Genomic DNA, 12,983 nt, shown 5'->3' with positions numbered 1-12,983 from the left:
TTGTTTGAAATTTATTGCACTTATTCCAAGATTTTGTATCAGATTTGTTACAACGTTTCCAACATTTATTGAAAGCAGAATTTGCACATAATTCTAAATTTACTTTTATATAATCTCACCTACCATTATAAGCTTAATGCTTATTTCTCCTTTAGTGTTCCCACGTGTTATGTCTGTCATTCAACCATGCTCCTGACAATAAGCGTGTTGTGTTACAGAGCGATCAAAATTGAAAAGGACAAATCACACAATGCGCTAAATTCGAGGCGATTTTACCTTTCTTTGAAGTCTCATAAAAAATAAATAATATGACATTACAGAGCGACGTTGACAAAAACTTCTTGTCTTTTTTGCATTTGAAATATATTTTAGATTTAGGCACATGGGTACAACTATGGCGACAGTATATTAAAGTACATTACGCACAAAGAGCATGTATTTTCTTTCTGTGGTTATATTGAAATAACTAGAGTGGAGTAAATATTTGGCCATTTTAATATACTTTTACTTTCCTGTAGAGCAAAATCCAGTGATTCGGAATCATTTTTGAGATTTCGTCACTGTTTCAGATGGGCACAAAGAAAAAGAAGACCTCAAAGAAGCACAAGCCATGGGACCCAAATTAATTCAATTCAATCTCCTATTTTGCGACTGCTCAGACTGATCCTCGAGAATATTTAGCTTATAAATTTTGACAATGATTTATCCCAAACTGTCATACAGTCAGAGCTTCGGCTCGTATATTACGGGCCCTTTGCATAAATTGCCTTTACCTAATCCTTTACTGTCAAATTTTTGAGGCTAAATATTCTCGAGGATCGGTCAGAGTCGTCTGAGCATATTTGGACCCTTTACACTCAAAGACTTTATTGTTTTTCTTTTCGCCTCTCAGTGAGGAAATTTCAAAATTCCAAATTTAAAATTTCGACACAATTTATTTTCAACATTTCTCTTAAATTCTTATCATCAATAACATGAAATTTTCTTTTAAAGCATTTTCTCTAGGGGAGACTGGGGCAAAAAGTCACAAAACGGATATTTTGTTTTTTTACAAGCTACTCGAGCGCTTCAAAAATTTCTAATTAGCGCAGTTTCATAGGAAATTTACAGCTCTACAACTTTGTGAAAGTAATATTCCTCTATTTTATAAGGAACTACGTTTATCGGGCCAATTTCTAAAAGGTAATTTTGTGACCATTCTCAAAAATGCTGGGGCAAATAGTATCAGACATGGGGTATTATCACATTTTGATTCGCTTCATTACGGGCTTCCGTAAATTTGAAAAAATACCTAGAGGACATATTTTCATAGAAAACTTATTCATCTACACCTTTGTAAAACACCGTTTTCTCTGCGAGAACAGTGAGAAAACGAGAAAAGTGCTTATCAAGCTATTTTAGAAAAAAACACACAAGGGACTGCAAATCGTTTGACCAATGCAAACAACATGTGGCGAGACATGGTAATGACGTTTCTTTTCGCCGTGAGACATCAGAAATTGCTTCGCTTTTTTGTTACTTTTTGCTCTATAGCTTTTGTTACTTTTTACCCCAAGTGGCCATTTAATAAAAGGATTTCTGGAGTAAAGAACCTTTGTAAACTTCTAAAATAGATAGCAGATTTGTATTCAAAGAATCCATTTACAAAATATTCACCAGTGCATCAATTTTGGAAAATAAGTAGGTAATAATTGTTATCTTCTGCAAGGAAAATATTTCAAAAATAGGACTAAAAATTTAGATATTTTTTATTTTCTAAATTCCTTGTTCGAATTCTAAGAAACTTACGACATTGAAGAAGGTCTATGGAGGCTATCTATAGAAAAAAATTTGAGCCGCTATCTTTTTTACCTTGAAGATATTGAATTTTGAATTTTTCTATTTGTGACTTTTTGCCCCAGTCTCCCCTATTCCATTCCTTAGATAAGCATTTGTCGCAACTTTCTGGTCAGCCAAATCAAAATATCTTGTTTGGATTGTAAATTTTCATATTGTTACTAGAATCACTGTGAATTGCTGATACCAGACAGAATATCTAAGAAATTTACAAAAGAATGCGAGATAATGCTCATATCATACAAACTCATAATTAAATATTATTTTTTCGATTGAAAAATAGTATTCCTGCATAAATTTATTGGACTGTGTATCCCATGTATTCATATAAAAATCGATGAAATTGCGTATTTCACGACAGAAGCATGTCTTTTTTCTTATAAGAGACGTGAAAGCCATGTACGATAATTTCTGTGGTAAATATTTTGAACAGAGCATTTAGTCGCCAATTAGAATACTTCGACCTCATGTAACCTCAAGCGACTATAGAGATAAGTCAGCGGCTTCATAAAATGGCTTGTTCTAAGTCAAGAAGCGATGTTATATTTATTCATCTCTAGTAAATGAATGATTATGCCATAATACATCATTGGTCTCATCACAAGAAAATCAACAGAATATTTTATTGTCTTCAATGGTTCCTGCCAACAAGACTCCCTTTCCCGAGTATCAAAAGAAGGAATAAAATTAAGTTAATAAATAAATATTTATCATCCAGTTAACACAATTGCTATTATTTCCTCACACACAACCTTCCACATAACAAAATCACGAAGTATGTGTCAGAATTCAGAACATATTAATATGGGCAGCCAGCATAAGCAACAATAAAAAAAATCTCATTAAAATTCACTGTCAATATTTTATAAGATATCCAGAGTGACAGTGAATGAATAATAAATGTTAGAGAATATTCTTCACTTATGAAAAAATAACTTCCATGCCTTTATCTTTATAACTTATCAGATACGCATCCTGTTTTTGTGCGGTCACATTTCTTGCCTTTCTAACGAAACACTATCTACATCATTATACCTAACCTTCTTCAAACTTCAATCACCACTAAAATTTACTAATATATAAATATTTTAATTTTTCCTGTGTGATTTCTTGTACTTTCTTAACAGACAACTCTATGTTGTTGAGTGTCACGAAAATTCCACTCACGTCTTTTGGGATTTTATTTAAATTTTTTTAAAGACACTCCCTCGCCAAATTACATATTCATTCGGCAAATATTGAATGTTTTTGAATTAAAATATTCTCTTGTGGCTCTCAAAGCAGCGATTAAGTGGAATCGGTCTAATCGGTTTTCATGGAATTAGTGTCATGAGTAAAAAATATATTTGCAAACAGTAGTTTTTTTTTAATATTTTTAATGAAGATCAAATAATACCTTTCTTTTATAACTATAATAAATAATTTGTTAAACACCAGCATACAAACTGATGCACACTTTATATATAAATCTTTGCACACAATCTTTTTTATTGTACGTCATATTAGAGAACCAAAATTTGCTGATTTTTATTAATTTTTTTTTTATTTATTAAACACTTAATTGTAGGTGTCCTACAATTAAGTATTAAAATTTGTGATATTTTGCTCATGGAATTGCATTCTTGTCATAATTACAAAGTAGTTTTATCATAAAGTGACCAGATATCGAAAGGCAAGTTAGAAATTAATAATAAATTTAATAGAGAATAACTCTCATCAAGCGTGCATAATTTATTTTATAATAAACAATATTTTTTGTAAAATTCTGAAAGAGATGTTGTTAATGTTTCAAAATTCTCTATAAATGATTTAATATCTCAAGATCTAATTTATATTTTGATTTCAGTTGGGAGTTGGGATGACTTCATACAGATTTTCAATAAGACTCTATGAGAGTTGTTGCATGAGCCATTTGCCTACAAATATTTTTTTTCTGGCTTTGGAGATTTCTGAATGACAGATAAGTGACTTATAAGACATTTTAAGTACTATCACACATTTTCTGGAGTCATTCACAATCAAAAATCTCGCGGCACTATTTAAAATTGAACAAATTTCTTGCAATGCTCAATTGGCTCAATTGAATTTAAAGTTAAAACGTGAAAAATCCTAATGTGATAGCACCATAAGAGACGTCTCTTGAAACTATGAGGATTAGTATATGGCTCAAAGGCACTTTCTGAGATGATGATAGAGAGTAAAACTGAAAATATGCATTACAATTTGTAACAAGGTAAGAAATATTTTCTGTCATCGTTTCTCATGTGGCAACTCGTGATCGTGATCCTCTTATTTGTCCAAATCCCAAAGGCAAATTTTTCGCAACCACTCAAATAATTAATTTCCGAATCAAGACCATGGTATGGAATTTTCACACTCGGCAAACATTTCTTTCGAGAGCGAGAATTTAAATGCAACTTGCTTATTTTTCCATGAAAATTGTGTTGATCGTACCTCGGGAAAGCGTCAAGTCCTTTGATCTTCTTTGAAGCATCGTGCGGTGCTTTGTGCCACAGCCCAAAAATAAAATCTCAAACGTATGAAATTGAAGGCATTTCCCACTAAATTTACTAATACGAAACTTCCGTTGACAGACGAACTCTTTTCTTCCTAACTATTTCTGGGACGACTTTGCATGAAATGCGATCAACTAAAGTACATGGCATTAAACTTCTCTTATTGTTTATTTTCACCGTCATGCATCCAGATGATGAGACGAAGTACCCCAAAAAAGTTGACAGAGATCTTGCGGAAGATTATCCTACTCTCTGATGGTCGTTTTGAGGAGTGAATGATGAGATGGGTTATGCGTAGTTTAAGTACGCATTCGACGCTAAACTATAATGTATACAGAAGTATTATTTTAAGGTTTATTATTGAGAAGTTATTTTGGGCAAATAACTTCTCAATTTGCAATTTTAATACACACAGCATCTTTACTGATCATTTTTGCGTAGTTCTCGTTTAATTAAATACCTACAATAAAGGGATAGATAATCCTAACCGGCTCATGTAGGTGAGATTCTCAACGTGAGCTACCTCGGAATGCATGCTGAAGTCGGGGGACGCCATACAGTTATCTTGAATCAAATTCGTCAAATTTAAACCAAAATATCAAGGATTTGGATTAATTGACAAAAAAGTAATGTATGGGTGAAATGTAGACCAGCAATTTTTTGCCGAAGAACTTGATTTTATCGATTACTCAGAAGCCGAGATAATCGAGGTTGTATGTTTCTGAACTCGTTTTTCCGACCAAACCGCAATTCGATATCTTTCTTAGTTTTGGAGCTATTAAGCTCCAAATTGCGGCCGGGTCCCCCGAGCAAAGAGGGTCCCCAGAAGGTCCCAAGTCTCTATCTCTAACCGTTTGGCCTCTAGAGCTGGCGACAGCCGGACGGACACACGGACAAGCAGCGTAACGCCAAAAAACTCGAAACTTCAGATTTCCAAAATTCTACCAAAATACGACCCCTTGGGGGGTAAGGAGTCGAGATATATATATATAACTCAAAATCGAAGGATTATATATACTGCTCTCTCCGTGGAGTTCGAGCAGTAAAAAAATATATTTAAAAAATCATCTATTAATCTGTTAGAAAATAATTCCAAAATAAGAATATTCTATCTCAAGTATTTCTAGTACATTGACTGAATGGATTAATGTTTTTCTTCCTTTTCAGAAATTTATAATGTGATAAATAGGCTAATTTTATAATCTGAAAAAGAAAAATCAATTATCAGAAAGAAAGGTGGAGAAATTAAAAAAAAAAATGACAAGGTTAAGAACCAACCTTCACAGTGTTTACAAAAAATTTCTCAGTCATGCGCGTATAACATAAGCACACATAAAATTCAACCACTGAAAGGTTGAAAAACGCTTTTTAGTGTGGTTTGTGAGGGGGGAAAAGGGGAAAAACCCTATCGCACAATCGTTTCTTCGATTTCTTCCATAGCCTTCACAACTTCAAAAGCGTAGGTAGGGGTTAATTTTCTGTGAATAGGTAATGGTGTTATGAAAACTTGTTTTTCGACTATGGTGCCCTATAATGTTAGTTCCACGAAGATCAAATGATTTAGAAAGTTGTAGTAGTGTTTTGTGAGAGCTTTCATTTGCATCAACACTCATCAAATTCTGTCAAATAGAACCGGATATATGACGGTTTTAATTTCGTGAACTTTGGCCCCTCATATCTCCGGTTCTATTGTAACCACGGCGGGCCCAAGCCATTTCTTGTAAACTTCATAGCCAAGGCTACACACACTACAATTTGATCTAAATCTAAAATGGCGTTTTTATAAAAAATAAATTTTGACGCTATCGCAGCGCCACCTACGTTGAAGTTTTGAACTATCATCTGAAAGATAAACTATTAACATCGAGATGAACCTTCAGATAAAAATTTAAGTCAAAATGCAACAATTAGAACTGGAGATATAGGCCAGTCAATTTTTAAAAACATTGACGACTTAATTTTCATCTAATCTTCTAATTTTCGAAATATTCGAAATCTAATTTTCGAAAATCGATTTTTCGATTAATCGGACATTCTATTAAATCGAATAAAATTGGGGTGTCATGAGAGTTGTAGTACTCTACGAGGGCTTTCCAAAACACTAAAATTTTTCTAATTCCGATAATTAGAACCGGAGATATTCCCATTCGAAAATTGAATTTTTAACCCCTTCTAGGTCGGGTCAAGGGGGGGTCGAGTTTGGTACTGATCGAAAGCTCTTAGGCCCACCTATAACACACTAAAATTTGAGCCCGATCCATGCCATAGGGGCTGAGTTATGGAGAAAACAAGAAAAGGTGGGTATTCAAAATGGCGGAAAAGGGGTGGGGGTGTGTGGAGTCAATGCACCAAGTTGCAATTTTTGTACGATATAACCTTTGCCGAAAACCGCAAGTCGATATCTTTCTTAGCTTAAGGTTCCCCGACACCCCTGACCCGGAGTTATAAGGGTCCAAAACAAATTTCTTAAAATAACTGCGGTTCTAATTGTCAGAATTTAAAAATGACGATTAAAAATAATTGTCAAAATTTAAAAAGTGGCGTTTTGCAAAACTCTCGTAAAATGCCACTTCCCTTTCTAACATCGCAAGTTCGTAAAACTACCGCTAGGGGCGCTATTTTTAAAAAGATTTTTCAATTTTCTAAGTTAAATAACTCAAAAATTACTTTGTGCATCGGGCTAAAATTTTAGTATGTTATATCCGTTGATTATACCTATCAAACAAAAAATACTCAAGTCGATCGATAACCCCTGACCCGAGCTATAAGGGGTCAAATTTCGAATAGGGGTCAAAATAACTGAATGGAGTCCCCCAATTTTAGCTCTAAATCGAATTTTCATGCATTCCGAGTTAGCTCACGTTAAAAATCTCGTCTACATAAGCCGGTTAGGATTATCTGTCCCTTTTAAAGATATTATAAATGTCTATGAGTCTATGAGACACCAAACACGTAAAGATCTTATTTTAGCTTTTTGCCAAATGTGTTGAGGATTTATGCAAAATACCTTTCTTGTTGAACATAAGAAAAATTATACACCAGCTCAGATTTGGATCTTTCTGTAAAATGTCGTACATGAAATTATTTTTTTTCTTTTTCATAAAAGACTTTACTCACAAATATTATAATCAAAGTGTTAAATATGAAAATATCAAAATGTGAATACTTTTATACGACGATTGGAACACCTGTGTTCCACAAAGAAAATAATTTTTCCTGACTACCTAAAGTTACTTTTTCCTATGTTTGTAGTTTGTACATAATTGCAAGCTAAAAGTTCGAAGGAATCTAGGATATTTTTTGCAAGTTTCCAGCTATTTCCTTATAATAAAAATTTAAGCTCAAATATTACGAATTTGTAAATTCTCATATTGAAAATTTATTTAAATTATTTTTATACTTCCAATTTTTATTAAGCAAAACCGTTTTTGAAAAAGAAACTACAATACTCCTACATAATATTTTTTAGTAGAATGAAAATTTTCATTCATTGGTATTGTCAGAAAAATTACTAAAATTTTTAGGCTATTTTTGTCCCTATTGCCTGTGGACTTTCCAAGGTTAGATGTAAGAGTTATCATTGATCATGTTTACCAGTTTCATTTTTATTGTTGATTTTCGATCGGTAAAAAGTGTCTCGTCGTTAAAGGGTTAAACTAAATATCTTGAGGAAGAATAAAAAGAACTTTTCTCTCCTATAGAAAAAAAGAATTATTCCGTACCAAAGGACATTGAAAATGTTTATTGTGTGTTCTGAGTTCGACACAGTAGGGGGAGGCTTTGATCGTTCGCACATACGCTACCTTCAGACACTTCATATTTCTCCCATATTCCTTTATGAATCTCACATATGGCTATATATTGTAATAGCTAACGTTAAATCCCACCTTTCCTGAAAAAATTGAGAGTCTAATCCTTTTTTCCTAGTTTCAGGAAGCAAAAAATAAAAACAGGTCCAAAACTGTAATTTTGCTGTGCAATATTTCATACGATTGTGCAGAATTAATATCACTTTTCTGAAAAACTACTATCACAGAGGGTAGAGGGGTTATTAGGAATCAGATTTATGTAAAAATCTTTTAGGCTGAACAGGCACTTTTTGTGGGTGGAACAAAATTCACAAACTTGACTCAGATTCATCGATCGCATACATAGAAGACTGCTTCTTTCAGATATTTTCCAGGAAACTTCATTTTAGATACGATCCCTCATATTCACATCTATTGTAATCTACCGATTTGATCCACCACTAAAAAGGAAAACTTAAAAATCGTAAAGTTGATAAACAAGAAGTAATTTGACTCAAATAGGCTGCAGTTGAGTAATTATTAAGCAATTTTGCATTTCTTTGATATAAAAATATTTTTCAAGCTTGCACAAACTGAATGTGCAATGAAAGAATCACATCTGCAATAAGCTCATACAGTTTACAACTGGTTTTTTGACAATCTTTGACATAACCTCACTATTGTGTTGTTTTGCATGACAAAGAAAAGAAATTGTCCGTGAGAAGCTGTTTTGTGAAAATTTTAGCTTGTTCACCTGCTGAAGCTCAATATCTGTGCTAAATCCCGATTCCTGCAGCTGCAGGAACAGAGAAATCTTCAATGATGCGCATTCAAACGTTTTTGTGCATATCCGGCTCCGTGGAGGAATGGTGGAATCTTGTGTGGTCTTCTCGCTTGCAGAGTTTTAGTCAATTTTTAGCTTTAAAAACTTATTAATTCGTGTAAATTTGGTGATATTTGGACTTTTTAAGAAAGTATTCATCAGATTTAACCGTTTCCGGAGTGAAATTCTCGTAGAACCAATCAAAAAAATGGTTTTTAATGTCAATAAAACATCTCTCAGAAAAGTTCCAAAAAAGTGATATTAAAATGTTTTATTCTATATAAAAATGGTTTAATCAAGTAGATTAGAGTTCCCTTTAAACAATGATGTGCAACTTTTAGTGTCCGGTGCAAAATTTACGGTGAAAATGGGGTGTTCAATGATGGCGTGAATCGTGTGCGATAATAGAAACTTGATTCATCTATCGGATAAATCGCCATTATATTTTCATTTTCCTCTGGAGGAAAATCTAAGGATTTCCTGGAATTTTGTTTGGTGGGATTATAAACCTTATAAGTAAGACATTTTTTTGGCATAGTTGGAGAATCCATACAGTTTGCATGGTAGTCAGAAAAAATCACTGAACTTGAACATCATTTTTGTATGCGAAAGTTCAAAGCCTCCCCCTAGTTCCCGTACATTCATTTTATTTATTATCAACGTTTGATAAGTTAATAGTATATTATATACGAGTTTGCAGAACGCGAAGTCATTTTCCTTATCACACGTCTTCCATTCCTTTAATGCATATAAAAATCACAGTGAATGTGGCAAAATGTGTGGGGACAATGCTCCTAAACCAAAATATCAATACCAAAATATCTCAGATGGTGGTTTGCTGTTAAATTAAAATTCTTCTTGGACCCCGGTGCTCTTGCACATTCTTCAGGGCGTCGTGATTGTAGAAATCACGATCATTTCGTGTTTCTAAATACCCTCATCGTATAGTCTCTCTGTGACTTACATTCTCGCAAGATGTTCGACAGGATCCATAGACTTCTGTGCAGCACGAATGGGTATCTGGCGAAGAAAAAACGAAAGAGAGAAGGTACATAAATTTAGATGGTGTTTTGAATTAATGCAGCAAATAATACAACAGTACATTAAGCAAAACAGGTAGAGATTTTTGTCGTGGAATGGCATTTTACTAAGACATTTCCTATTTGAACGAATGACTTATAGTTGAGAACATTACTAATCTTAATAATTTCAAGGGGTTTTACGTTCGAGTCAAATTTTCGAAATGTATTCATCAGTATGGTGGTATGCCTTTGGAAGAAATATCTTTAACCTTAGACGCAACTGGGCCAGTACGAGACCCAAGCCTTCCTCAGTGGTATAATCTAGAACTTCTTTGCTTTGTCAATTGGTCTGGGGTTTCACAGGGCATATAAATGGATTTCTTTGTCTCACAAAGAAATCCATATCAGCAAGAGACAGCAAGAAAAATCTTTAAAAGCTATAATTAAGGAAAATATCAATAATTCAAAGTGCAGAGCCCCAAATCCCATGCCCTGTGAAACCCCAGACCAATTGACAAAGCAAGAAAATTCTATATTTGACCACTGAGGAAGGCTTGGAGTCTGAGCCGAAAGCTTTGGGAAGAATAGTCTTTTTCTAAGCTACCCCATCTCCCGACGTTCACTGGTTCTATATTATTTAAATTATTCGTCGGAAAATACTCATGAATAGTCTGAAAATCTTAACAAATCAGTTATTTTGTTTAATTATACCTAGGAGTTGTACTGTTAAAATAATTTTCCACTCTTAGGTAGGGTAAGTGTGCCTAATTCCGGCCAGCTTGCAATTCCGGCCACATTTTTTGTCCTCGAATTTCCATGATTTTTTAGTTTTTACATACTCTAGAGATTATTCAATGCAAAAGAATAACAAAAATGTAGCTTTGACAAACAAGATGACGTGAAAAAAAGACATTGGAAGATTTCCCGAAGGGAAAGGAACTATGAGAATGAAGGTGGCCGAAATAGGGCACCAAAGCTATGTTTACATTTTTATTCATTTTAAAATGTACCGTAGACTCTCTCTCAATCGGGAATATGGGGCAAAATGTCATCCGGTTTAGCGATAGAATTCAGCGTCAAAGCCTTTGTAAATTTTACAAAAAGTGCTCAATTATAAAGAATCAGGGTAAAATAGGAAGAACTACAACGAATTTGAGCGAATTAGCTTCATAATTAAACGTTAAAATTGTCAACAAAATTTGTCGCCCGATTGAAAAAGAGCCGATTGAGTGAGAGTCTACTGTATTAAGAACGATTTTAAAGTAAATAAAGACAATAAACTGTCTACAAGGTTTTAAACAACACTCCTAAAATAGAAGAAATTAAAAAAATCAATTTCTATTAAAGATATTACATTTCAAACTTGAGACTTTGGCGCTTGCATGCAACTATGCCGAAATTTGGCACACTTACCCTATGTTTTTATATATTAATACGAATTATACAACGTACAAAACACTATTGCATGGAATTTAAATAAAAAAAAAGCAAAACAAAAACACTAGGGGAATGTTGGCATGGTTCGCATAGAGTGAACCTTCAAGCAACGCAAATTTTCTCTTTGTTTACAAAGAGCTAGATCATCCTTTCTTAGCCATAAGATAAATAATAATTATCAAGCTCATGAGACGAGATGAGAAATGGTAAGTCACTTCTTTGCAAATAAAGAGAAAATTCATATCGTTTGAATTTGAAGGTTCACTCTGTGCGAACCATGCCTACATTCCTCTAAATACTTTTAACTGATCAAAGAATCACAACATAAAACGCTTCAAGAATAATTTCGAGTTGTAAAAAACTCTCACTCTGTAGACGCAGAACATTAAAGTTGTCACTTTGAAGTCGAACATACAGCCGTGTAAGACTCCGTGCTAAGTTAAATTAAGCAAAATTTCAAGACTTCCCACCTTGTGTCCGCAGATATAGTGTGAATCTCTCTTCAAGATGCGTAAGCGTAATCAATTATGCAAATTCTCTCTTGGTGTTTTTAAACCAGCACAACTCAACTAATTGGACAGTTTTTAGTGCATTTATTTTATATGTAAGGATGTGGGAGCATAGAAAAAATATATAAAGATGGCAAATTAAATTTCCGTTAGTGCTTATGCCAATTGAAAATGCACTTAATTTTATGCCACCCAGTGTGGAATTCGGGCCGTCATTGCGCATTTATTGCATGTTAGGCATGTTGGGTTTGAGTTGATGAACGTCGTGCGTGATTTTATAATAAATGGACAACAAGTGAAAATAACACTTTAATGGGTGACACTTGAGGGGTTCTTAGCAATGTAACACTCTCTCACAAAGATATGCTGTTTTTTTTCTCCATCTGGTACACTTGAGAGCATATGCAATAATTTTCGCACTGTGCGTCAAGCCAAAAATAAATCACAAAGATTCTTATCCCGCCACATCTTTCACACATAAAATACCATTTATTTTTGCATGATCTTTTCGCTTTTCACCGCCAATGGTCACAAAAATAGCAATACTTTTGAGAAGCAATCAGAGAAATACAACACATTTTGAAGAAAAGACACTCACCATTTTCGACAATAATTGTCACAAAGATGGACAATATGAGTATTACTCTAATACCCAACATATCCCTGCAATCAATCCCAGTCAATGAACTTTTATAAAATTTACGGTCCTACATCAAGTAAACGAGAAATTCACTAAAATACGCGAATACTGTCCGATCATCTGACGATCTTTTGAATATTCAAAAATTGTTAATGAGAATTATTAATAATTGCCTCAATTGATTTAAATTAGCTTCACTTTAGCATTCGACGCATAGGTCTTAAGTGGTCACAGTCACAATGGGCACACATGCTAACATAGCAATGATCAAACACACGAACGTCTCACCTCGATCACAGTCTTTGAGCAACTAAACGATCATATGGCCGATGTCGCCGATGTAGCTGGGGACCTTCCAAACCATTTGACGCAGTATCAGTCGCTGAGTCTCCGGAAACGAACTAACATTGTG

The 12,983-nt window shown here is 33.9% G+C and overlaps 1 protein-coding gene across 1 annotated transcript in view; it reads right to left on the bottom strand.

Moving 5' to 3' along the window:
• Positions 1 to 12,884, bottom strand: part of LOC129801815 (reversion-inducing cysteine-rich protein with Kazal motifs) — a 34,809-nt gene extending 21,925 nt beyond the window's left edge. Inside the window, exons 1-2 of the mRNA XM_055847159.1 lie at positions 12,530 to 12,884; positions 9,928 to 9,983 (exon numbers count right to left, since the gene is read on the bottom strand). Coding sequence (XP_055703134.1) covers positions 9,928 to 9,983; positions 12,530 to 12,590 — 117 coding nt within the window. The 5' untranslated portion in view covers positions 12,591 to 12,884. The remainder of the gene's footprint in view (positions 1 to 9,927; positions 9,984 to 12,529) is intronic.
• Positions 12,885 to 12,983: the final 99 nt, after the last annotated feature.

Source organism: Phlebotomus papatasi, chromosome 2, assembly GCF_024763615.1.
Source record: "Phlebotomus papatasi isolate M1 chromosome 2, Ppap_2.1, whole genome shotgun sequence".
In the NCBI taxonomy this organism is placed as follows: Eukaryota; Metazoa; Arthropoda; class Insecta; order Diptera; family Psychodidae; genus Phlebotomus; species Phlebotomus papatasi.
The sequence above is the reverse complement of the archived record's forward strand: the minus strand, read 5'-3'. Positions and strand labels throughout refer to the sequence as shown.